This window comes from Sylvia atricapilla, chromosome Z, assembly GCF_009819655.1.
Source record: "Sylvia atricapilla isolate bSylAtr1 chromosome Z, bSylAtr1.pri, whole genome shotgun sequence".
Lineage (NCBI taxonomy): Eukaryota > Metazoa > Chordata > Aves > Passeriformes > Sylviidae > Sylvia > Sylvia atricapilla.
The window spans coordinates 61949588-61976920 of record NC_089174.1 but is presented as its reverse complement, the minus strand read 5'-3'; the positions used below and the strand labels follow the sequence as shown (position 1 = coordinate 61976920).

At 44.4% G+C, this 27333-nt stretch overlaps 1 protein-coding gene across 3 annotated transcripts in view; it reads left to right on the top strand.

Annotated features, from left to right (window-relative positions):
* Positions 1 to 27333, top strand: part of SETBP1 (SET binding protein 1) — a 266963-nt gene that overhangs the window by 7895 nt on the left and 231735 nt on the right. For all 3 annotated transcript variants that reach the window (XM_066339223.1, XM_066339222.1, XM_066339221.1), the window contains exon 2: positions 7439 to 8101. In XM_066339223.1, the coding sequence (XP_066195320.1) occupies positions 7610 to 8101 (492 nt within the window). In that variant the 5' untranslated portion in view covers positions 7439 to 7609. The remainder of the gene's footprint in view (positions 1 to 7438; positions 8102 to 27333) is intronic.

Genomic DNA, 27333 nt, shown 5'->3' with positions numbered 1-27333 from the left:
AAGCAAAAATGAAATAATGGAGAAGGGGGAAAATGGTGAAAGAAGGAGTCCTGTGGCAGCAACAGTAAATAAAAACAAAACTCTCATTAATGATTTACATAGAGAAATAATTTTCCAAATATTTTATGGCACAGAGGGAAATGTTTGATCAGAGGAAGAAGAAGAGATTATTGCCCTCCCATGACGGTGTTAGAAGGAGGCTACTGTGTATGATGGCAGCTCTCCAAGAACAGAGTCAATCTAGGAAAGTTTGGTAACACAGATGACGGAATTGTACAGGGTTTTGCTTTCTGTGGCTGATGTCTGTGCCAATATCCTTTCCCTAAATACCAATAAAACTTTCCATTTGTAGCCTGGAGTAGCTGCCTCTACTTCCAGGACGCTGTGCTTGGCTAGAGCTGGGTGGAACGTAGTAAGTATTTATTCTGTGCACATTGACACTTCCTCCCAAAGAGTTATATGGTTGTTGTTAATGGAATAAGTTTTATCCTTGCGGTGGCACACACTCTGCTGCGTCCTACAGAGTGCTCAGGGTGGTCTCTTGGGCCATCCCAGGAGTCACTTCTGATTGTACATCATGCTGAGAATGATGATGATTGGTCTTGGAGCTCAGCAGCCTGAAGTTGACCTGATTTAGGCAAATCTATCCACTTGACTTTTTGTGTTGTAATGAGCTGAGGCACAGCTGGCATCTCTTCCTGCTTTTCAATGTCCTGGAGACTGGTTCACAAGGAAAATGGTCAAAAACCACATGCCAGCTCTTGATGTCATTAGGACCAAATGCTACACCTTGATTTCCTAGAGAAGTTGTAAAGGTCTGGAAGTGTTCCAGGCCAGGTTGGACTTGGGGTTGGAGCAACCTAGTCTAGCGGAGAGTGTCCTTGCCCCATGGCAGAAGGCTGGAACAAGACAGTCATTAAAGCCCCTTCCAACACATACCAAATTTTTGTCATCTATCTCAGAGGGAACAAGAGGGAAGAGTTTGATAACTTTAGAGATCAGAAGCTTCTATGAGAAGGTGCTCACAGGTCTGATGACTACAATCCTTTTCCCAACTCTGATACAGCTTTAGGTTATGAGTGAGTAGATTCATAAAATCTTGGTACAGTTCTCAGGCAGGAGCTTGTAAAAGTCCTTGGGCAGCATGCTCCTGCAGATGGGTGCTTTGCTACACTCACGATTGCCACAGCTGTACCTTGGGCAGTACTGCTTTTATTGTCCTTGTGATTTATGGCCATGTCAGTAGTTTAATCATTCAGTTGGCCCTTCTGGAAGCCCTGTATGACAGTTAGTTACTTATATAGAAAGGTGACTATCTGATCTAATTATAAAGTCTCAAACCTAATTATGGAGTCAGATATGATTCCATAATCTACTCTAAATGTGTCTATGTTGAGAAGACAGATATGTGTGTGTGTGTAATGTGCACACTTACATGCCTCTAATTACAGATGTGCTTGGATTTTCATTTATTTCTGTCTCTTTGTCTTAGGCAGGATGCTTGCAGCTTTGTACGGCTGTGCAGATATTTGGTTTATCATGTCGTTTTCCCTCCAGTTTGATTTTTCCTGGCTCCCTTTGCCAGATTTGGGCACACTGAGGCACAGCCATCAGTCAGTGCTGCTCAGGAGGTGCACAGGGATGGTAGCTCTTGGACTCAGCACAATCTGATGGAAACAAGTGAAGATTATATTTCTGAAAATTGCCATTAACTCCTTTTTTATGTGGATAACCCACATCTAGGACAGCTTGCATCCTGCCCCTTTTTAGAAAGTCCTCATAACAATCCATGCAAAATCAGACAAGAGTTAGAAGGATTTGAACAAAAGCACAGTCGGAGGCAGAGGGACCACATAAAGAGGAATCACATTTCTTCTAATTCACCTTATTAATGAATTACATACCTTAGTTAGATGGACACAAGGCAGGTGACAGGAGAAGGGTGTTTCCTATGTGATCCATAATGTGAACAGAAAATAACTGTCATAGTCATTATATGACCTCCCTGCCAAAGTTGGGTTGTTCTTTCACAGGATCATAGCCTCAGGAAGTACAAGAGGCTGTGGTCCAAAGCTGCCATAAATCCACCTCCAGGGCTCTGAGCCATGGATTAAATACATTACTGGTACAGGATACTGATCCCGTACAGACTCATAGTGGTTCAAATTTGTTCAAAAGAAAAACAAAACAAAACAAAAACAAAACCAAAACAAAACAACAAAAAAAAATTGCAGCAAATTTAATTTTATCCCAGAAGACTTTGTATTGTATCATGTTATGTCACTTGTCTGCACCACGCTGGCTTTATGGCTTACAAGTTTTGCCATCCTCTGGAACTGCCTTTAAGTCATCATGAAGAAAATTTTAAGCCTCATATTGTGTGCTTGCCCATTCCGTAGAAGTGTGATCAGATGCCTGTTCCTGATCAGCATCAAAGTGATGCTGCTGGCTATCTGGCAGTGAATGGACAGAGACCACAAGCACGCATGAAATTCCAATTCCTTTTTGCAAAACAATAACAAAGGAATAGGCTGGGCCATTTTTTTACTCCAGTATGGGTTAACTGGGTTCAGTGCAGCTTGTCTCATGCCAAGATGTTGGGTTTTTAAGACCTGTGACAAATTATGAAGTTTCACAGACACTGCTCATAAAAGCAGGTTTCTGACCAAAACTTGCCCTTGGCTGTAACATGAGTTGTCCATTGGCCTGTGGCCCAGAGGCAGCTGCATTTCCACAGTGTCATATATGACCACGAAACCAAGCTGGGAGTCTTTTGAGTAAAAGGTGAAATCTCATTAAGCACTGCCACATAGTCTCCAGTGCTTTGTGGTGAATGATTGTAGAAGGATGGAGCATAAAGAGGGTTCTGGGATTCCAGATATTTTGCAGAGATTAGGGATTTAATGCAATGTCCCATGGGAAAATGGAAGATCCAAAGGCAACCTGATAGACACAGAGTTTGGAAAGTTATGACCTCCACTTTGCATCCCCTATCAGCCTCAGATTTGTGTCTTAGTTTCCCCTCACTTGAACCTGTTTATCAGACTTTTTCTTTTCTTCACCCATTCATTTTGGATTCTATAAATGAAATTAAAGCAGTCTCAGTAGTTACAGTGGTATAGGTGTAGAAGAGATTTGAGCAGCACCTCTTAATATCACTCCCAACTCCCTGCTGGTGTTCCTAATGCTTGAGCAGCTCAGTGGAACTGCAGAAACACTGGACAGCTGAGCCTGCCTTGCTTGCATGTGTCAAAACAGGGTTTGCTTTCTTCTAATGTGGTTGTTGCCACACTTAAAATCACAGAATCATTGAACCACTAAGGTTGGAAAAGACCTCCAAGATCATCGAGTCTAAACTTAAGCCAAAAGCTGTGCCAAGTATTATGTCCACTTTAATTTCACAGAGAATCCCAAGCAGGTGGATTTCTCCTACCTCCTATAGGCTCTCACCTCTGCTTTTGTCCTCGGCAAATTTTCACTTTAATAACTTCATAACTGTGGTGTCTGAATACTCACAGGCACCAGGTTGCCTGGGGCAGAAGGGAGCATATTCAGAACCCTTAATAGGAAAGCTCCAGTATGACCCAAAGGGAGGTCTTATACTTGAAGGCCTTTGCCTCCAGAAGAGTGTTTGAGGTGCCCAGAGGAGCTGATAAGAAATATGAGCACTGGTAACAAGGCTGAGCAAGCAGGCATTTGATTATTTCTCAGTACTTATCAGAGGAAGTGTGAATCTCTCCCTAATTAAGAGCTAATGCCAACTTCTGTGAAATTTGTTGTCATTCACCTGTGAATTATCCTCCTCAAATTTAACTTGACTGCAGGAAGTCTGCTAGCAGTAATGCTTTTCTCCATTAGCTCAATTTGGATGGTAAAATGCCTCTGAAGCTGCTTATTGAAATGGGATTTGATGCTGGTGAGTACTGGAGGCCTGGAAGGGTAGCTTGGGTCAGCACTTAGAAGTTTAGACATACCTTATGTCCCGGGTATTTAAAACAGAGATGGAGTTCTTCCAGCAACAGGACAAGGAGGAATGGCTTTAAACCAATGGAGAGTTGGTTTAAATTTGATTGGGAAGAAATTCTTCCCTGTGAGGGTGGTGAAGCCCTGGCAGGTTGTCCAGAGAAGCTGTGGCTGCCCTATCCCTGGGAGTGTCCAAGGCAAGGTTGAACTGGCCTTGGAGCAACCTGGGATAGTAGAAGGTTTCCCTGCTCATGGCAAAGGGGTGGAACTGGATGAGCTTTAGCATCCTTTCCAACACAAACCATTCTATGATTCTGTGATTGTTCTTGCAGGCACTCTGGAGAGGGGAGGTTTCCAGTAGAAATTACGCATTCAGAGGCCTGAAGTGAGGTATCTAATTAGTCAAAGCACAGATGGCCTGCCCAAACTAGAAAGACAAGTATGATGTCCCTGCACCCAAGTCATTTAACTATTAACCCTGAAGGAGAGTAAGGAGATATCTAAAACAATGACACAGTTAATTCTGGGTGCAGCATTTGAGTGCAGGGTTATTTGTTGGTACCTGTGGGTATGATGATATCATCTGCAGACTCTTGGCAGAGCAAGAGGCCAATATATGTAAGCTGGGTTTTAAGGTGAATTTGGCATGAATTTATCTAACATGGGTGTAATGCTATGACTTTGTTTATCTGTTATTTGTTTATGCTGAGCTGGAGGAACACAGCCAAGCAAGGATGAGTATTTGGATGTTATGACCCAGCGTTTGGGTCTCACAACCAGACTTTGGAGCAGAAACCTGGCTTTTTATTCACCCTCCATAAAGCGTTACCCAGTAGCTCAAAACCTGGATGACTCTTCCTGTCGAAGAATCATGAGCTGCATTTAAGCTCTCGTTCAGTTGAGCATCCCAAGAGGATTGGTTCATTATGGCAGTGGCAGTTGTCCCTTCCTTGCACCCTTGGTGGCTGCAGGCTCATCCTGCTGAGCTGCTCCTGAGCCTGCTCTTTGCAGTCAGCAGTGAGAGAGGTTAAAAGCCTGTGGGCGGAGGCCGGCACAGAGTGCCCATTGTACATGCGTGCATACCAGAGCGGTAACTCCCTGGAATGCTGCACCACCGAGCTTTTACCACCTTGTGTTTGTGTTGCAGCCCAGGAGAATGTGTACATTGTGTCCCTCTCCACACAGATTAACAATGTCAAATGGCAGATAACAGGAGAACTTTTTTTTTTTTTTTTCTGTTTTCTTGATTGGACTGGTTGAAAGAGGAAGGTGTCTCCAACTCCCATCACCTCCACAGGCACAAGGAGAGGCAAGGTGCAAAGTCAGTCAATTAGGCAGAGCAGCTCCTTGAAACTGGGTGGCTTTCATGTACTAATTGTGTTAGTAATTAGCAACCACCACATAGTCTGGGTTCAAAACTATGTAAGGACTTTAACTAACCCACTCTGAAATGGGTTTGAAGGGATGTAAGTGTGATCCTTGTTTCCAGAGGTGAATTGGAGAGACTTTTTGACCGCAGGGTGAGTCAGGGCAGGCATGCATGAGACCTTGGATCTGTTAGTTCCTCAAGATCATCTCAAATAAGACCAGTGATACCAGTCTGGGAAATGAGTCTCTCCACTATTGCCAGGAGATATGCAACTTAAGTATAAATGTTTTTGTGGTGTATTTCTATCTCCTGTGAGCTACACAAACCATCCCTAAGGCCAGATGGCAACTCCAAGTTATCTCTTTTTTTTTCTTTCTGCTTGGGTTGTCAGCTTGTGCTATTTATGGGAACTTTATTTGAATTTGCATCTGCTGGGACCTGGGTGAAGGTCCGCTCATGATTTCATGGAGCTCTAGGATGCTTAGGACTTTCTACTAGTAGCCATACATGCCCAGGTCAGACAAGTGAGACACGGCCACACTCCAGTGCAAATGTGGATCTATAACTAATAAAATGCACTTGTTATTGCTTCCTGCTGAATTTCAAACTCCTCCAAGATACCATTAAAAAGCTAAAAATAAGCCAGTGGCACAATGACATGTGTTTCTTCTAGGTGAGCTGTGCTTTACAGTAGTATACAGTGGCCCTGTTGTTCTGAGTTGATAGGTAGCAAGATAACTCCTGGTTTTTTTCTCAATGGCATATTGCTGCCAAGAATGACCTGGGAACTCCCAGGCTGTGCTCAGATCTTGATGGCAGTTGGTCAAGTGTAGCAGGGCTAATCTAGCAGGGAGCTACTCCTGAAAGAGCCAGTCTACACCCCCAGTCCCTACTCCTGCCAGTGCCTTCCTGTTTTCTTCTCCATTTGCCACAAGTGTTACTCCTCTTATCCACTGAGGGGTTGTTTCTCCTAAAGTAGCAGAAAATATATTTATTTCTATCTACAAATTTTGTAGACTTACACTTTTGTGGATTCTTCTGCTAATTTTGTGGGTGAAATTGGCTTGCCATTGAGGCGTGTGTGTGGGGGTGGCAATAGAGGAGTTTTAGGTAGGGTGCGTGAAAGCACTTCAAAACCTTTTAAAACACCCCATAAGTGTTACTTTTAACAATATGTCCTTTGGTGATATGACTTTTGCCTCAACTAAACATTCACAGCTTCTCCTTTTAACTGAGGCTTTGTAAGGTACCAAGCAGGAGTGTTTCTATCTCAAAGGGTTCCATCTCTGATGTTCTGTAAGAAAGATAAAATTTGCAAGGTTCAGACCAGTCTGTGCATCATCCAGCCCAAGGCTTTCCCACAGAACACCGGTACCTGAGGGCATGAGGAGCTCTGGAAAACCTTGAGTTTAGCTTTCCTTCATGCACCTCAATGGTTGGAACACTGACATGCCCTAAAAGAAGCCCAGGTCGATCCTACTGCAATTCCAGTATCCCATAGAGCCTCTTGGGCTGCAGTTGGTCTCTAATGAATTATTTATCCGAAGCAGGATTCCCCTCAGAAGAGCTGGCAGTGAAGGGCATGTCTCTCTCACACCTGGAAAGTAAGGAAATAGAGTTTGAAACTCTGCTGCTGATTCAGAGGGCAGCTCCACATTTACTGTGCTCTGATCACTGGGTTATTATTTAACCAAGGAAAGTGTCTGAGTTTACTTTTTCCCCCCTCAGTGACAGTGAACATGTCAAGGTAATGAGGAGGTTCATGGGTGTGGAGCGCTGGCTGTCCCCTCATTCATTGTACAAGTCGAGTGGAAGATGTTTCCACTTAGACAACAGTTTGGGTGTTTGCTTCTTTTTAAAGTATATATTCATTGTCATCAATTTAACAATAGACAATGGCTATTGTTCATTGCTTTGTGATGTCAGATCCAGCCCTCAGAAATGCTGGTGAGCCTTGGTTCCCATTTTGCTTCAAGGAAAGCCCTTGAGATGCTGCAGGGGAAGCCTAAGTGTGCCCCATGCCCTGTTTCAGTCATCTTCACATTCATTTGATATATGTGTGCATGTGCTAACTTCCTCTTTTTTTCTTCTCCTTTCTTTTGACAGTGGCACATTTGGTCTCTTCTGAGCATCTTGCAGCCTCTGGGTGACCGGGACATTGAATTTGGTGGACAGTCGCCATTTGCTCCCTGGGATCATATCGGCCCTTGCTTCCCTCATCCCCCCCCCCATACTCCCCTTCCCTCTGACCAAACTCCAGGGCGTTGTGGTATTGCCATGGAGCCCAGAGAGACTTTGAGCAGCTCCCGGCAAAGGGGAGGTGAGGCAGACTTTCTGCCAGCTACTGTCACCTCTACAAAGCCTTCACCTGTCTCAGGCTGTGCAGGGGAGACAATGCTGTCTTCGGCAGGCGTGGGGAAAGGGATCCCGGTGAGCAGTGAGAGGCTGGAGCCCGAGGAAGAGGATGAGCTGGGTTCCGGAAGAGATGTGGATTCCACTTCCAATGCAGACAGTGAGAAGTGGGTGGCAGGAGATGGCCTGGAGGAGCAGGAGTTTTCCATCAAGGAGGCTAACTTCACAGAGGGGAGTTTAAAACTAAAGATCCAGACCACCAAGAGAGCAAAGAAGCCCCCAAAGAACTTGGAGAACTATATTTGCCCTCCTGAGATCAAAATCACCATCAAGCAGTCTGGGGAGCAGAAGCTTTCCAGAACTGGGAAAAATAGCAAAACAGCTAAAGAGGAGGACAGACCACACTCCAAAAAGAAGGTAGGTCCCGTTCTTTTACACATTTCCAGTTTCTCCCAGGAGCAGAGAGAGAGGGGAGGAATGAATCTTCTTAAAGAATTTGGGTCCTTTGCAAGATTTGGCCTTGGAACAGCACAGGGCAAGTATCATCCTGCACTGCCACATACGCATCGGGAATGATCTTGAACTATCTTTCAGATGAATCAATTTCAGAAGAGATCAAAAGTTCAACCAGGCCTCTTCTATTTTTGTATGTAATTGAGTTTTGAGATTAATGATTACATGAGTGAGAAATGAAGGAGCTCACTTCTAAACTGCTTTGTGCCTGAGCACTAATGCTCAAGCCTTTTGGCAGTTAAAGCGTTCAACTGCATTTTTAAAACAGAGGTATGTGCATGGTGAACAATTGAATTCATTCCTGTATTCTGGGTGATGGGCTCCATTATTCTTGATTACAGCATTGTGTGAGTAGCACTATAGTTATGCTACAGAAAATACTTCCATTATAAGTCTCATTTTCTTCCAGATGCATATCATTTTCTTGAAATATCTTTCTGCAGGGAAATTTTTGGTACTTTAAGTCTGGGTAAAAAATTGAACTTTTTTTTATTTTTTTCACTTATTCAAGGATGAGAAAAGAAAGAAAATCCTTTCTTTATATGTGCTGTTTTCAGGAGCACCTTTTTGATTTGTTGTCGGCTTGATTTTTCTGTAGTGCTGCCTACACTTAGTACATAGACTCAAATTTAGTTTGAATGTATTAATCAGCACTGCTGGGGACACAAATTTTTGGATTAGTGGTATTTTCTGTCCTAAGTACAGCCAAGTATGTTTGGTCAGGTCACAGTAAAAGTACTTCACCTCTGCCTCCTTAGTAACACATGGGCTTTGTGATGAGTTCAGACAGAACCCAGATTTGATAAAAGATGCACGAGTGTCTGCAGAACCTGAAAAAATTGATCTGGTATTTAGGCACCCACTGATTAGGGCTTGAGTCATGGCTTGGTTTTCCTGTTCATGCAGTTTTGATCCTTCTTCTCCAATACCTCATACACATGATGGGTGCTCAGAGTGTTATGTGAAGTTTGAGGATGCTAATTGCCACCACCTTTTTCTGGAGAAATCTTCCTCGGCAGACTGACTTACACCAAAATTTTCATGACTCAAAATCACTTTTTTATGCATCAATGTTCCCCACTGACTCAAGGCAGAGCCCAGAGAGATTAACATCACTCACTTTTCTTACAAGCTGAACTTAAAAACAAACAAACAAAAATTCAAGTGGTTTTTTTTTTCCTCATTATCTTCTAAATCATGTAGTTTATGGGCAAGAGAGAGGTAGCTCTTTTTAACACAGCAGAGGTTTAGCCCTGCTATGTAACACTTACAACACTTTGAGAAGAGATTTTCCCACCTATTGAAAAGGATGGGCTACCTTCTTAGCACCAAGCAATGTTTAATTTCCACTTTCTTGTCCTCCCCGAATGTTTGTAGAGGTCTCAGGGGAAGCAGCAGTTTTATGAGACTATGCTCAGTGATGGCAAAGGTGTCACAAGCAATCCTTCCGTACCTATGCAGAGGGGAAAAAAAGAACAGCAAACCCCTACCTATCATGCATGGACTGTGGAGAATATGACTGCACAAAATCAGAACCTTCATTTCTATTTATCACCCAGTCTGATGGGCATGGAAGGTGTGTACTTTTCTGTGTGGTCATCCAAAAGGTTGAACAAATAAAGCTAAGTATAAGGAAGTTATGCTCAAAAAAACCCCAAACAAAAACCAAACAAACTCAGCGGGAACAATGGCTAAAAAAAACCATCTTGTAGCATGGTTATGCTCAGGGTGATGACTTTAATTGCAGGAAGATAAGCTTGAAAGAAACAGATCATGGCTCAGACATGGCTGCATCCAGCTTGCACCTGAGCTGCAAGATCCAAGCTGGCTGGGGCTGTGCTCACACACACCCTGTTCTCAATCTGGGAGCGCTTTGGGTCAACACTGGTCTAATCTGGCCATTAAAACAAACAAAAAAACCTCAGCACCCAGCAGGTGGGTGTTCTGAGCAGATGGGGAGAAGGCTGCTGCCCCAGTACACCATTAGCATAACATCCAACGGCGGCTGCGCGGCAGCTGCTGAGCAGCAGCTGCAGCAGAGATGTCCCCAGCAGGGGTCTGGAAGACCCCAGTGCTGTGATCTCAAGGGGTGTGATGCCTGGAAACCTACAGCCTGCATCTTCAGGATGGGGAATAACCTGTGTCCCTGCAGCCAGGGGGATTTGAAACATGCCTGCCCCTCAGCTCGTGGGGTTCCAGAATCAGGCTGTGAACACCTTGAATCAAGGGATGATCAAAGGCACTACAGAAAGAGAGGCTGGGAGTGAGTGGGAGAGAAGTTCCAGTGCTAGCAGAGTGACTTCTTCTATGGCCAATGGCTATCTTGTGGTGGGTACAAAAATTTTGTGGGGGAAGATAACTAGGAGGAAACAGCAAGTTGAAACTTGCATGGAGATATAGCTCTCTCATCTATCTGTGTGTTTCCCAGGAACAACAGAGCATGCAGAACCATTGAGAGATGCAGTAGTGGCCGGGGGTGGGGGTGGGGGTGGGGAAGTGATTTGTCACATTTAAATGGTTTTGGCGGTTTTGAAATTTCAGCGTTAGGCTGTTTTGATTGCCTGTTGCTTTAATCAGCAGAAGCTCCAGAAAAGCAGCTCCTGGCAGCAGAAGGAGGGAACAACACATTTAAAGAGCAGGACAGACCTTCAGCTGGCATCAATCCACTGTCTTTTATGGATTTTTGCCAGGAGAGTTTGGCCCAATATACACATTTCCCTTGCACATGGGAGCATTATTTGAGTTTACCACCTTACTCATGGATGCAGAGAATATACACAGACTGAGCTGCAAGTGCCATTCTTGTGCCTCTGGTGGGTGGGAATGGTTGTCCTGCACATCATGGAGTAGCACCCAAATTCATTTTTTCCCTGAGGAAATGAAAACTCTATCAGGACTTGAAAAATCCCCATTGCTTGTTGCATAATATTTCCAGCTACATTTCCAGCAGTCCCCAGTGCTTTGAAATACCACTTCAGCAATCTTGCAGGAGTTTCAATACACACAGCACAGAGAGCAAGTAATGAAAACATGGAAGCAATTTAAGTAACAGCATGTGGGTACACAAAGGACTGGTAATGCCAGCAATGTAAAAAGGGACTGTGAACTGGGGAGCATTTATTCAGTGGCCACTTAGGGAGGAAGAAGATATGCCTGTTCCTAAGCTTTACACGGCTCTGCTAATTAGGCAATAGGGGTTAGCGCCTGATTTCTAAAGCTGTGGTCCAGAGAGCAGCGGTGATTACAAGGGGACTCTGTGGAGAGCCACGATTCTCGTGTGCTGAGGCCCGGGGTTTTTGCCTTTGATTCCAGCTGCTACACTATATTAAAAGACATAAACATGCATTAAATACTTTCCTCATGTTGCTTTTCCGTATGAGCAATCGCCCCAGGGATGTTATTCGATCCTGAAGGGAGGGGAGGGAATTCAGGAGAGGATCTTGCTGGGTGCAGTTGCTGATGCCCCGGAGTGGGAAGGGAGGCAGGGAATGAGAGAATACCAGCGTCGGGAACCTCTATTCTTCTGGCTTGAATGCCTGGCTGCAACTCAACAACTTTTGGGGTTTAAGTCCAGACCATGCCGAGGTTTCACAGCGGCTTGCCTTACTTGAAAAAAAAAAAAAAAAAAAAAAAAAAAATTAAGGGTAGTTTCCTAACCCTTTTCTCGGGGCTGCTCAGGAATTGAACCATAGCTTGAGCTGTTTCTCTGGCTGCTTGTGTGGCAATTGGAAAGTGCACAAATGTTCTGTAAGAGTTTTCTCTTGTTTCAACCCTTTGGCACCTGGGAATGGAGCGGGCTGAAATGTCGCCACTTCTAAACCCACAAATAGCTCCATTTCATTTAGTCTGATTGGAGAGGGAGGGAAGAAAAAAGCCAGGAGCCCAGAGGATGTCCTGCTGCCGTGCAGCCCTGCAGCTGCCACTCTCTCACCTGAAGTAGGGTTGTTTGAGTCAACCACTTCAGCAACAGTAAAGATGCTTTTTCCTTCAGATAGGGAAATCTTATCAGTTTGGAAGAATACTGAAAGTGTGGCACCAAATGCAGTGAAGCAACCTATCAGCATTTCCTGCCTGCCATGTAGCATTTAACAAGTCCCACATGAACAGTTATTTCTCTGATTTTGTTTTATTTCCTTTTATTTTCCCTTCCCTGAATTTGTTTTTTGTTTATTTTTTTCCTATTCTCTTATGTCTGTAAATGCTTCATTTTCCACCCCTTTCTTCTTTAGGCACAGCTTGACAAAGGTTCTTTGCAGCTTTCATCATATGCATAATGCTCTTCAGAGGATGTAAGCTTGTGGTTTTGTAATTATTACTGCACTAGGGTTTTTTGAGAGCTTGGGATGGGTGAATGCATTTTATTGCGGAGAGATAAGCACAGCAGCAAGTCAATTAAAGTAAAGCTTCCTTGTGTGTAGTCAGAGGAAACTCTATCTCTGGATTTTCTAGCAATGTTGGGGTTTTGTTTTTTTTTTTGTTTTTGTTTTTGGGTTTTGTTTTCCTTTTAGTTTCTGTAGGTGTTTGCCATTTCTCCACAGGAAGCAGTTCTCACACTTTCCCCCTTGAAATTCAATTCACAGTCTTCCTTTTCACTGCTGCACATAGCAACTTTTTCTGGTGATCCACCTTTCCTTGAAGACTCTCTCATTCATGTGCTCTCACCATTGCTGATGCCAAAATATTTTTTTCCCTTTTTTTTCTTCTATATTATTTTATTATATTTCTATATTTTTTACACATCTATTTGTAGCTCTGTAGCCTATCATAGTATTTATAGCTAGCATTTTACCTACCCTATTAGACAGAAAGACAAAATAAATTCCCTAGCAGCTACAAGCTGGGGATCCAAGGTTAGATTCTTGGGGAAACCAAGGTTGAAACTAGCTGTCTGAGGCACATTTTCATAAGCAATATTTAGTTCCTGTCTAAACAAGGGGAAATTCAAAGAAGGTTGAAGCGGGAAGGAATTACCTCACCACTGATGTCTCTTACTGGGGAGTTTTCTCAGATATGCTAATTTGCTAAAAGTATAAAAATTGTGTCTGCATTATGCTACGGGTCCATCTTCGGCATTTTCCACCTAGTGAATTGTGCACCTAAGGATCCTGGTAAAGGTAACCCCTTTTAATCACCTAACAGTGTCTGTCTCGTGATTCTAGGATCAGCGAAAAGGCATCACTGCATGCTTCCTTTTTCCACAGAAGATAACAAGTGCTCCCCCTCCTCTTCTTCCCCCTTCTTTTTATTGATGACTGCACATTGCACTTTCCCTCCAGGTTCTTGTGTGCATCTGCAGCTCTTGCTGGATTACCCCTGTGCCAGACTCATCTCCCTGGTGATTTGTGTGCATGATCATCCAGTTGCTCACCATGCATGCTTATCCCTCTTTGCTAGGGGCATCCCTGTGCAAGATGTCATCTGAGTCAGCACTTCCTGTTGCAATCCCAAACGTGGCCCAGGGGGTTGACATAAGTTCTTGCTCCCTGTGGCCTACTGAGGAAAAGAAGGCACTTGCATCTTAGCCATACCTGCTTGAAATGGTAGGGTTTGATTTACAGCTTCTTTTTCTTCCTCTCCCTGCCTCCCCAAAGGATGGAACATCCGCAGTCCTTTCAGCTTGGACCAGTTTCTGTGCTGGTTTAGTCCCTGTTCTTTCTTAGTAAAGTCTTGAGGCAGCTCTACATAATGCTTGTGGTGCATACATGGAGCTCACACTAGCAGAGTAGAACTCAGCCTCTTCCCAGTTTATGATACAGTGGTAGAGCCCCAGAAGTGCCAACACAATGGACAAATGTTCTTCTAGCTGCCTCCAAGGCGAAACTAGCTTTTGAGCAGCTGAGAGATCAATGCAGAGCTGCTCTAACAGGCACAAGACTCCTGGCATTTTTAGTCTTTCCAAACAAGTGCATAGGTGCAAAGCTACACAGACTCAGCTCTTTGATAATCATCCCAGGTTCCCTTCAGGCTGGCTTTTATTTCTACCACATTGCTGAAGGCACAAATTAAACAGCTGCAGTTTGGTGGTCTCCCATCTCAGGTATCTTAGGCTCACCACACAAAAAGAAGAATGAATGGGTTTGCTTTTTTGTTTGAACATTTGTTTTTGTGAAGAAAATAATTTCTTCACTTAAGAAACCAGTTTTTCTAGGAGCTGAGAACCTCTTAGGTTCATCTTGGTCCATGAAGGCACCTGAGGTGCTCACACTGGGAGCTGAGTCATCTTGATCTCCCACATAGCCATCTGGAGGAGGCTGGTCTCCCCTGAAGGTGGTTCAAACCTCTCCATGAAGAGCTGAAGGGCTGGATCCCAGCTTTTAACCCTTCCTTCTCCTCCAAATCTTGCTGGAGAAGTGTCTATCTTGCATCATGTCCTGCATATCTGGATATCTTGTGACAGGAATAAGGCAGAGTGTCTTTTCCAGTTCAGTGCTCTGACTAAGCCAACTGATGCCTGTCCCTCAGTTCTGTCTGCTCCCAAAGAATTGTGATTTTTTTTTTTTTTCATCTAGTCAAGTGGATGCTAAAGGAAAAAAATGTCTGTCAGTGATGGGATGGGCTGAGGAAATATAAGCAGGGGTGTTTTTTTGCTGAACACAGAGTGCCAAACAAGGAAGACTTGGTGTACCTGATTAGCTGCCATATGACCAGGGCTTGGGGAGGCTGGCTGTGTTGGGGACAGGTTTTGTTTTGCAGCAGTCTCTCCCTCCCACAGATGAGTTTTGATGGCTTTCTGTGACATTTCCTTGTTCACTTGTGCTGTGGCTTTCTCTTCAAACCATGACAAAATATCCACAGATCTGATGCTGGGGTTGAGGAGATGCTGAAAGGAAGCGACTGGGAGAAGTGCAGGTAGCTGGGGATCCAGGTGGAGGTCCTTAGCCCCAGTCACCAAACTGCAGGAGGAGAGAGTGCAAACCATTGGCCAAGTCAGTGCACGCATGTGGTTTCGAAAGCACCGTGGCCTCCAGGCTAACAGAGATGGAGATGTGATGTGCTAGCGTGTACACCCAGGGCTCCAAACTGGTTGTGTTTTCATTTGGGGTGGGGTTCTGTTTTGGGGTGTTAGTCCTTCATGTACATGATCATGTTCTTCCAGCATCAGCTTTTGCCTGCAGTTCTTCTTTCCTCTCCCTCCAGGCATGCCTGACCACAGATATCTTCTGATTTACCTACAGACTTTTCATCTTGACTTCCTTTTCCATACAAATACACACACACAGAGCATACACAGCTAGCTCCCTCAGGTCAGGTCTAATTCTTCACAAGATCTATTCCCAGATGGGCTTCTTGCTGGCCTCATTCTCCTGCCCAGCCAGTGGGACTGAGTGATGGACCCATCTTAGTTTACTTGAATAAAAAGCATGTCTTTACCTGGTGCCTTCAGCTTGTCTTTATTTTTTTTTTTTTGCTTTTTCTAAGAGAACAGAAGCTTGTGAAAGTTGGTTTCTGGCCACTTTCCTAATGATTTCTCTGGTGTCTAGTGATGAATGAACTTTTCAGCCAAGCCCTTTTTGGGAGCCTCTGAGAATTCCCTTTCTTCTGGCCAGAGAACTACTTAAACAAAACATTTTAGAACATTGTATCCCAAAGACTGTGATTCTGCATCACATTTCATCAAAACTGGACAAAATATTCAAAAAACTTTGAGAAGATTGTGTAGGCAGGCAAGGACTTTGTGTGTGCATTCACACACACACAAACACAGTGTGACCATGTTAGCCTTATTTCCTTAGGAAACTGATCTAAAAATATCCAGAATAAACACAAACTGTTTTGTTTTCTAATGCTGAGACTTTTCCAACTCTTGGACCTTAAAATGGTTCTATTTCAGATGTGACCCCTGAGGACGATCCCAGTTTGCTGTGTTTTCATAAGAGCATTATTTTCCATTTCTTGCCATGATTTCTGACATGAATGAGACCAGCGGCTGTTGGCTTCTTCATTTCAGGACACAAAGTGCTAATTTCTACATTGTGGCTATATTTGGACTCTGAGCTGCAGGTGGTTGGTATGAGGGAAGGGATTCTCAAGTCATGGTGCACATACCAGTAGCATGACACTGCTTCCGTGTAGGATGGACAGCAAACTCTACTTCTCCAGACTGGGCAGAGTGGTATCAGTCCAGACATCTTGTTATTATTTTTCTTTTTTTCTTGGAGCTGTGGACTAGCAGTGAAAAGAACAGCATGAGGGCTAAGGTGTTTTACTACAGGTTGCAAATGGGATTGTACACCTGAGATCTGGCTTGGACATGGTCATTCAAGATAGTCAACCACAGCTGTGTTTGCAGAACCAAATGGGGTTTTAAGGTCCCATGCTGCTGTTGTGCATCCATATCTGCTGTTTGAAGGTCCAGTAAAAAGGACCTGTACATCAGGAGAGTGTGTCTTCTTGCAAGAATTTCACAAGTTCTGTAGAGCGGAGGATAAGTGGAACCATCTTATCTCTTAGTACAGAATGTGAAATAGAGCAGTGAGATTAAGTGACTCACTCAAGGAACCTGTCACAGGCTGGGTTAATGCTCAAACTTTTTTCACTGAGCCGTGGTTGCTTAACCATGACAGTTGAGTTTCCCAGGGGTGACTTGATCTCCAAGCATTGAGTGCAGAGTCCTTCTGGAAACCAGTCCTCTTCTACCTGTCATTTAAACAGATCAGTTTGTTTCAAAATGGTTAACTCTCTGCATCCTCGCTGCTCACTTAAAAACAAAACTTATCTCAGGGAAGAACTAGGGCTGGATGCAGAAATAAAGGGGTGGAGTTCTGGGGCCGGCATGCAATTGGTTGACCTAGATGCCCTTAATAATCCCTTCTGGTCTGTAAACCCTAAAATGTGGTAAGAGTTGAATGAGGAATATCTACTTGAGGACTCATTATCTTCTCATCAGTTTCTCATAGCTCTCTCCCCTGGGTGGCAAGGTTTGCAGAGAGAGATGGTATCTTTTTATTGACATCAGATGTTACAAAAACTCTACTACTATAAACTTGGGTGGTTCATTGAGGAATTTCGGTACTTTGCAGCATCCTAACTTCATGCGAGCTGCTCTCCTTCCACATGGCTGAAAGATGAGAATCAGCCCTGAGGAGATTTGTGGGTAATTCTGAGTTGCCCAATGCTCTCACTTTCAGAAGGAATATCGTGGCACAAGCAAATGAGTCAGAGGACATGGACCCCTCTCTCCATGCTGAGGACTCTGACAAGGAGAGCACTGGACTTCAATGAGTCACCATGATCACACCTTTGCCTCATTGCAGGGCGAGTCACTGCTTCCCCAGCTGGTGCTTCTGTGAGAAGGCACTTCTGTAACATGGTTGGCAAACATTTCCCAGGAGGATGAGCAGGAAACAGTTTCCTCATACCTCCAAGGTAGAGCTTACAACCAGGATTAATAAATAGAGTTTTATCAGTAGTCTCCCCTGCTCCTCCATAGAACATTGTGTCAGCCTGGGTAGCTTCATCAAAATTTTACCTGCTGTATTCCCAGGTGGGTAATTTGATGAAAGGTCACCCTTAAGACTAAGAAAATTAGACCTGAGGAAGATTTATTTATGCTGGGGAGCAGCAGCACTAACAGGGTCTTGATCAGCCCTCATTTCTGCCTCCCACCAGAGTCTATTCAGCTGCTGGGACAGGCCCTACATCAGTCACCTGTCTAATCTGTATTAACAGGGAGCTTGAAGGCACTTCTTTATTGTATCTTCCACTGGGAACCAGTGCTGTTGGAGTGACAAGGTATTCTGGCTCTTATATCCCACATTGCGTGCAGGTTAGATGGGGATAATTAATTTGTCCTTTCTATTTTCTGACATTGTGTCCACTAGCACACAGCTGGTGAAGTTCTCTTCCCAGAGACAGCCTTTCCATGGGATACTTTTCTTCAGTAATTTATGTAACCAGCAGAACAAATACCATCCAGCCTTTTTTTTCTCTCCAGTCTTAATTATGTTCCTGATTTGAAGTGGGAGGTGGGAAAGCCTATTTCCTTCTGTGACTACAGCACAGCCATCACAGGAGGAAATGGGGAGAGGGTGATGGGGAAAGACTTATCTGTCCTTAGGTCATCAGCTCTGGGCATGGGCAGGGACTGCTCTTAGTCACTGGGGGACAGAGACTGCCAGCATACTCCTTGGGAATCTGTGAAGATCAGGGCAGCTCTGCGGAAGGGCAGCATGTCCTTTGCTGTTCTCTGTGCTTTGGCTGGCAGCTGTATAACCAAGTCATGCTTCATCCTTAGAGCCAGCTTGGGTCCTTGGGATGTGGAGCTCTGGGCTGTAACTGGGGTGCACTTGAATAGAGTGAGAATTTAGCTGTTCATGCGATCTAGAGGATATTTGAAAGAAAAAGGAGGGCAGCTTGTGATACACAGCCAGATGCTCAACCTAAGGCATTTGAGTGTGATAGAAGGTCTGGCAGTGATTTACCCTTGGCTTTCTGCATTTGCTGGCGTTCATATTACTGATATATATGCAAGACTTTGGTAAAGTAGGACTGTTGCAAATTACTCTCTAAATAAGTCTTTTACTATGTACATGTTAATTTGGCTACTGAATATCACTTCAGCTTGCTTAGAGGTTGGTGTTGAGGATTGTCCTAAGGTGTTGAAGAGATGGGAGATAGAAACCCTGTCTCATTTCAGTCTATCTGACCTCACTTAATCTAATATACTCAGCACAAGCCCATGGGGTACAGCAGCTGCGTGCTGGAGATAAAGTCGACTCAGTCCATCTTGGCCACATAGCTTAATAGGTCTATGAAATCCCTGGGTCAAAGGCCAGCCACCATGCCCATCTTTGTCACATCTCAGTGATGTGTATCCTGGCAGGTTTTTCTTTTTGTTCCTCCCCAGCATGGAAAGAACCATCTGCCCGGTTAGCTTTCAGAAAAATTTTGAAAAATACCAATTTCCCTTTGTTGAGTGGGGTGTGTGTGAGGGGGTAGGGGCACACAGGACAGAAGGAGGAGGGAGAGCCTGACCTAAAACTAAGCCAGTATTTTCAGGGATTTTAGAATAGCTTGTATTGTGTTTCCTACTCCCCAAGGAAGGGTTGTCCTTTTTCTTCCTTTCTCTTTGATTCTATTCCCTGCCACTCTGAGAGCAAGTCAGAAGCTGCAGCTGCTGCTGTCAGCTGGGAAGGGAGTCCCCTTGTTTAAAAACCATGTGTTAATCCCTGGTTAGAAAAAGTAGCAATGCTTTGTGCTCTCCTTATAGCCCCCTTCTCTCTCTGCATCTTGACTGCCTGCCCGCAGACTTGCTACTTGTCTGAAAACAGATGCAAGTTGACACCAAAGAGACTCAACAAGAACCACAGATAGCATGAAGGTCTGTAAATAAATAAGCCTAAAGCCTGGACAAAGTGACCAAATATAGTTTTGAGAGTACAGTGGGAGTCAGAAGACAAGTGTGTTATGAGGTCTGGGGAAAAACTGTGGAGACCCTTAGGAGTAAGGGGAACTGATTTTGTCATAGCTGTTAGACACAGATGGGTAGAAGTGTTTGCACATGGGGCTTATGCTTTGTTCCCAAGGTAAAAAGCTAGCAGCCCAGTGGGAGAGGAATTTAAAGAGTGAGGTAAGGAGAAGGGAGGATTTGGGCTCTGCCAGATGGAAACAGCCATGAAGGCAGTGCTAGAGAGGGTCTGATGGGTAAATAAGAGGCCCAAGGGGCCCAGAAAGTTTACCATCAGGTGTGATACCACAGCATTGATGGGTGAATGCAAAAGGTGGCCTGCGACTGAAGCAGGAGAGAAAGAAGGGGTTTTGATTTTGACCATCAAAAAGCATCTTCCTATCTTTTCTAGTAGAACAAGAAAATGAATCACCACAAAGACAGGGAAAAAGGACTTGGATGATGGATGATACAGAAAATTGAAGGCAATGCCCTATAACTGTTACAGATCACTGTTACAGAACTGTTATAGAATTTTTTGGGTTGGAACCCCTTGCCATGGGCAGAGACAATTTTAGACCATGAATGCTACAAAAGAATGCAGGTTCTCAGCTCTTTCCTAAGGTTTTGAAGCAGAAAACTGAGGCAGACAGAAGAGGTGACTCACCTAGGGTCACTGGAGAAGGCATCCCACCACCCACTGCCCCAACTGCAGCACGGACCCCTGCTCCCACCCATGGCTTGGTTAGATCAGTGATTCCCTTACCATGCCCCAGACCTCCCCATTCACAGGCTGCAACAAACAACAGGGCTCCCTGCAGGCTTTTCCTGCCATCCTTTCCCAGATGTGCCGGAGTGGGCAGGCCGGCGATGCCCACCCACCGTGGGCGGCAGGTGGGCCAAAGCTCCCGCGCTTGGGCTCCTTCCCAGCAGATTACTGCTGACCTCTGCTCCCCAGTTCGGGTGACAGGAAGGAGCCAGCAGCCACGGTCTGTACCCCACGCTGCTGCCGTGCCTTCCCCGCCCTGGCCCCTCGTTAATAAAGAGGTGTAATTGGGAGCCCCCCCTCCATCCCGTCTGGTGTGAGGCCATTTGTGTGCCGGAGGAGGAGGGGCAGGCCCAGCTCCGAGCGGGGAGGCGGCGGCGGGGGAGAGAGGGAGGGAAATCGTCTTTGTTTGTCCAAGTAATTTAGGCCTCAGATGTTTTTGAGAGAGAAAAACAAAAGGTTGATCGGCCCTGGCAAAGGTGTGCTCCTGGTGCGTAAAAAATATCCCGAGAGCAGAGGGAACAAAGTGCACCAAAGAAGTGTGCATTTAAGCATTTCGCATTTGCTTCTTAAGTTTGCTAGGCAAGATGTGAGTCTTGGAAGAAGACCGACCAGTAACAAAAAACAAACAAACAAAAAACTAACAAACTGAGGGGAAAAACAAAACAAACAAAAAACAAAGCAAACAAAAACACACACACACACACAAAAAACCAAAACCAAAAACAAAAACCAAAACAAAACCACACACACACAAAAAAAGCCAAAAACAAACGAAAAAAACCACCACCCCGACCAGGAAAGAAGTTTGGTCTGCTTAGCTGAGCTAAAAGGAAGCATAGGAGGGTTGCTGGGTTTTGTAGCCAATGAATTTTATTTCTGTTTTATATGTGCTAGCACATTGCTTTTTGAGTCTAATATTTTCTACTTCATGGGCATTAACAAACTTTCCTTGGTGTTAAGATTGCAGCTCTCCTATGCCTCCCCATTTCCCATAAACCCCATTAGATATCTCCTTTTTAAAATGAGAATAGAAAAATCAAACAAAACAAGGGACAAACATTGTTCTGTTCATTTTAGGTTGAAGTAAAACTCACATTTAAGCCTCACTGAAAAGCCTAAACTGAGTTGAAGATGTCTGTGCTGTGAAGGTTGGGCTTTGCCATTGAAACCCTTGTGTTTCAACTGTGTGAAAGTTGCCGAAAAACGCACATGGGATATGCAGAAATATTTTGTTTTCTTTTTTTTAAGTTAGAGAATAGGATAGTGGGGTGAAAGAAGGAATTAGTTATGGCAAATCTTATTAGTGTGCATTGTAAGCAGAGAAGCAGAGACATATGGGACCACTTGCAAAATTATTTCTTGTTTATTCAGCTTTGTCACCGAAGCAAATTTTTTTGCATAGTGTCATTTATTTGGCAGCTGGAGGGGTGTGGAAGGTGTGTGTCTATGAAGCTAAAAGGGGGGGAAGAGTGAAACACAGTATTGGTATTCCATTAAAACTGATGTTCAGTGTTTTGTTTGTCAGGTTTTGGCAAGGCTTTTTGCTTTGAAAGCCATTCAGAGAGGATCGAAGCAGATGGCAGGGAGATCCTGTTTGTGTTATTTTTGGACATTCCCATTGAAAGTCTCAGATTGTTGTCCTTTTTCCCCCTTCCCCCACTCCTGCGTGTTTTTCTTTCTTCCTTCCTTTCACCTTTCCTTCTTGAGAACTTTTTTTTTTTTTTTTAAGCATATATTATTAATCATACAACATCACCTAAAAGCTGGGTGTGTTTCTGATGAACCAAGCTGTGGCTGGTTTATATTTTTGTCTAAAATCAGACAAAGTGCTGGGGGGACTGAAGCAGTACAAGCAGCCTTAGGAAAGGGAGCTGGGAAGCTGGACTGCCATTTTGTGGGGCTCAGCTCAACAGTGGCACATTTCCCTGGCAGACCGGCAGCTGTATTAAACCCAGTCAGCAAGTTAAGATTGAATGTCTTGAAGATCTTTGATAAAACAACTTTAGTGACCCCATTCTTTCTGAGCCCATGTGGAGGAAAGGACCAGCTGTAGAGAGACTAGAAAACTGAACTAGCCTCTGGCCCTTAGTGGTGGTCTTCCCAAGTCACCGGTCAGATTCATTGGTCTCAGGCAGCCCAGAAAGCTTTTGCTCTGCCCTGATTAATGCCCAGATTGTGGAAGGAAGAGAGAACTTCATTGCCTCACATTGGATATAAACAGCTTCTCTGAGCAGTAAGTTTGTTTTGAATAACACTACTGAAAACGTCTGCAGTGCTTTTCACGTGGTAGTCTCCACAGAAGCCCTTCACAACCTTTGTGCAGGCAATCTAGCAAAGCTGAGCCTGGTCCAATCAGTTAAAGCACTTGGCTAGCCCAGGTCTATCAGCGAGGATGTGCACACACGTAGAAGATGGGAGGTCTTGGCTGCAGTCAGTATCCAAAATTTCAGGTGATTCACCCAAAGCTCCTTCAGATGATTAAATCTCTTAAGCTAAGCTGGAAATCTCAAGGAAGCAAGCATTATCATGCTCATTCTGTCAGTGGTTATTCCCAGATACAAGCAGCTATTTAAATCCTCAAATACTTGCATCAGGTGATATTAGCGGTACTTTGGCACGGGAAAATGGTTTACAAGGACATAAAGCTTTGGCCCAGAAAAATAAGCAAATGAACTTTACAGGTTTCACTTTCACTACTGTAACACTAAAAGACAGTTCAGTGCAGGCTGTATTTGAGTTCAAGGTGATGATTCATCTTGGTTTTTAGATTGATTGAACCTGTATACCCACATCCTCAATTTTTTTTTTTTTTTTTTTTTTTTTGTAACTGGTGCACTGAGGGAACCCACTTCAGAAACTCTCATTTTGTTCTTAATTGAATGAACACTCAGAAGTCTTTCATGTGCATTGCAGCACCTGAGGTTCAGTGCTGTAGTTGTAAGGTGGTAGTATAAACCAAACCAAACCAATCATCACCTTCCTCTCACTGTTATGTCTTGCTAGATGATGAACATCCCCTTGGCAGGATTTTTGCTCTGCAGTGCTGACTTTTATCCCTGCCTTATTAAAGTTTGGCAACTCCTTATTACCTACTGGACGAGCCTTCTGCTCAGAGGACCTTCCCCTGCTCCTGGGGTGGCTCAGCTGCTTTGCCCAGTGAGGATTTCCCTTCAAGAGCTTCCAGGGAAAAGGGCTTTCCTGGTCTGGCACTTTGAGAAAGGAGCCAAGCAACAATCTCAGCCTAGACAAAAGGCAAACTCGACCTACTATTTATGTAGTTACTTAAACATGATTTAACCTAAATAATGCACACAGTGACTTGGCCGGGGAAGAGGGGGAAGGGGAGGAGAGGAGCTTGTTTCTAACGAGCCAGGAGACAGCAAAATTAATTACATATGAAGGACAGATAACTGACAACAAACTGTCTACAGTAGAGAGAAGCAAAATACCAATGTGAACAATTAAAGCGTCCATGTGACGTGAGGGTCAGCAATTTCTCATAGAGCAGGCGGCTTGGCATGGCCCCTAGAGACCCACAGTGGATGCTTGGCTGAGTGGGAGGCCAGGTGGGGAGAGATTTTGGGGTCCTTCACCATTGAAGTTGAGCAGGCGTTTCTGAGGCTGACAGGCAGCGCTCTGGGCATTATTTTCATCACATGCACTTTTGACGGCAGAACTGTTAGCTACTAATCTCAGCAACACGTGAGGCCAGGAGGAGAGTGGGTGAGGCAGCAGAGCAAAGGCTCCGTGGGCAATTAGGTACCTGCCTTAGTATGCTGCCAGCCACTGAGGCAGCATGAAGGAGAGCTGAGATGACAGAGGTTTTTCTTCCCTTTTTTTCTTAAAAATTGTTAATTTTCCTCATTGTCATCCAGATGTGGAAACGCAAATCTCAGCTTCTGACAGTTGAATTCTTTGAGGAGCATGGTTAGAAATTTCCATCCTCTCTGCTCATGCTCCCTAAACTGCAATGAAATCTGGCAAAACTTATGACTCACGACATCACTTTCATTCTCCCCTCTCTGCTGGCCCATCCTGCAGTCAGCCTCTGGCTGTAAAGGTTTGAAGGTAAAGGCCGATGGATTAGCCTAGGGAAGGGCCAAAGGTTAAATGAACAGGGCTAGCAGCATGCAAAAGGCTACGATTGAAATATTTGCTGAATGCTGACAGGCAGCAGAATAGAGGCAGACAAGTGACAAATTCCTGTTTTCTCCTCTAATTGAGAAAATATTTGGGGTGGTATTCAGGCAGGATCGAGACAGGGAAAGCTAGCCAGGGAAGGAGTGATGGTAGAACTTCAATAAAAACACTATTCCCACTAAACCTGTAGGCAAACGCTTTGTGTTTATTCTTGTGGAAATCCCTGGAGCCTGGAGCTTATCTTTCACTAGGTCATTTTTTCCATGCAACTGCAGAGCCAAAATGCTGCCCCTCTGAATTTAACATGTCTCACAAGTGGAATTTGACCGGTTCTTGATATTTTTTTGCAGCTACGGAAGTCTTTCTTTTATTGAATAATAGAAAGGTTTGAGTTGGAAGAAACATTCAAGATCATCTTGTTGCAAGCCCCTGCCATGGTCAGGGACATCTTCCACCTGACCAGGTTGCTCCAATCCCCATCAAACTTTTCTTTCTAAGCAAGTCTAGCTTATAGCATGGGGGTGCTACCATGAAAAATCCAGATGTTGTGAGGATCAATCTCTCATCTGCTGGACAAGAGATTAATGAGATTTGATGATGTATTGATAAAACATGACAGGTACTCAACTGTTGATTTTATTTGTAACATTGATAATACTGTGTTTCAAGCCTGTGTAATGCATGATGCCCTTGTGCCTGGACAAGGCTTATTACAGTCATTGTGGAAGTGAAGAGAGAGAAATGGTGTTTGTCTGGTGCATCACAGATCAGCTGCACTGATTTCTGCATTGGGCCAGCCCTCTGGCATTCCTTGCTGGCTCTTGGATGTGGGTGGGAAGCTCTGGTGGCACTTATGAGGAGTTCACCGACAAAACAGTGACATTTCACACCCTGACACCTTCCTTCAAGGGGTCATTCAATCCTGCAAATACCCTCTACCTTAAGCCTTCTGCTTTCCTTTTCCTCAAATGCATCTTCAAAAGCTGCTAGTGTACTGAGAAGGTTTCAATTAACCCAATTTCCTTCTTTCTTAGAAATATGGTCTTAGTTAATGAGACAGGGAGTAGGGCAAGAAAGATGTAAAAAGAAACAGTTCCTCAAGCCAAAAAGCAGCATGAGGGTCAGCAAAGTTTATGTTCCCTTCTAAATGCTCTTGTCATAAAGCTGTGAGGCTGACTTATAAAATGTCTTCTGGAGCATGCCATAGCTGAAGCAGAGGAAGGTTTTGGCAGGAGTGTACCCAGTTTGTGGCCAGCAAGTTGTGTTGCATTTAGGCTCTTGGAATCTCATTTACTCCTTAAAGGTGCCCAAGAGGCAGTCAAGAGATTCCTAATAGTCAATATGACTTGGTTAAAGCTTCAGCATTCATCAACAGCTCCAAAACTTTGTTGTTGAGCAAAAGGAAGGAAAACTTGCCTTGCTTTGTGGATCAGCTTCCAGTGAGGCATGCTGAGGGCTGCCAGGGTTCCATTCTGATGGCTTTGCACCACAGCTGCTCCTGGAAAGCAGTTGACAGGATTGGGGCAATATTCCTACTGCTGGACAAGGCAAGGGATGATTCTTTTCCTGCCTGTGGCTGTGAAAGCAGCTGGTTGTGTTGATTGCTCAGAACTGCAGATTTCTGCCTTGATTCAGAAGGCTTGTGATGGGAGTAAAGCAGAACAGTCAACACTTTACAGTGAGGAAACTGAGACACTAACAGAGAGTGTGTACAGAGAATGGAATGGAGCTTGGGAGGGGTCTGGGCCCCAGGAACAGCTGGGGGACCTGGCAGGGCTCAGTCTGCAGTAAAGGAGGCTCAGGGAAAACCTTCTGTTTCTGCACAACTTCCTGACAGGAGGGGGCAGCCAGAGGGGTTGGGCTCTGCTCCCGAGGAACAGGGATAGGATGAGAGGAAACAGCCTCAAGCTCTGCCAGGGAAGGTTTAGACTGAATATTAAAAATTTTCTTCACCACCTACGGGGTGAAGCCTCATGGCTATATCACCACTCCATGAGGGATTTAAAAGCCATATGGACGTGGCACTTGGGTATACGAGTCAGTCATGGCCATGGCAGTGCAGGGGGAATAGTTGGACTCAGTGATTTTGGAGGTATTTTCCAATCTAAAAGATTCCATGATTCTGTGACTCCCTCTGCATAATGCTCTGTGTCAACATGAGCTAAAAGTGAAGCCCTCGACTCATTCAGTCATCCTCCTGCCTTTAAATCATGGGTCTGTCTTGACCTTCCCTTACCCCACTCAGTCTGTGCCTGGGTTGCACAAGGGAGAACAAAGTGACACTTGTTTGCCTCGTCCAAAGAGCTCACTCAAGCAGGTGATTGTCTTGCCTCCTTTAGCAGTCCCAAAACAAAGTGTTGCAGTCTTGTTCTGGGATGTAAAACATCCCATATATTCCCCTGGGACTGGATTTTTGCTTTCTGACTGCAAGTGGCACTGAAAGGAAAAAAAGGTCAAAATTACAGGATAAGGGAAGTAATTCCCAGGTGCTGAAATTAGAAAAAAGATGTGAGTGCTCATCCTCTGCACTGCTCACACTGCAAGGACCAAGGGAGCTTAAACAGCTTTAGCTGTAGTTTCTAAAGAGCTGATCTTTCATTTGTAACCCTGCCAATAAAAAAAAAAATAAAAAAAAAAAGAGGATGAGAAGTCAATCAAGTTTAGTTAAAAACTTGTCATTGTTTATTTGCTTTGAGGATGTTAAGAGGCCAGTGCCTCTTAGACCAACGCAAAACTGTGTCTCGCAACAGAACAGTGTCTTGGAGGAAGGATCACTGTTGTCAGCCACAAGCTCCTGTTCACCTCCAAAGGGAAGTTTATCCCTTCTTTGTTGAGCAAGGA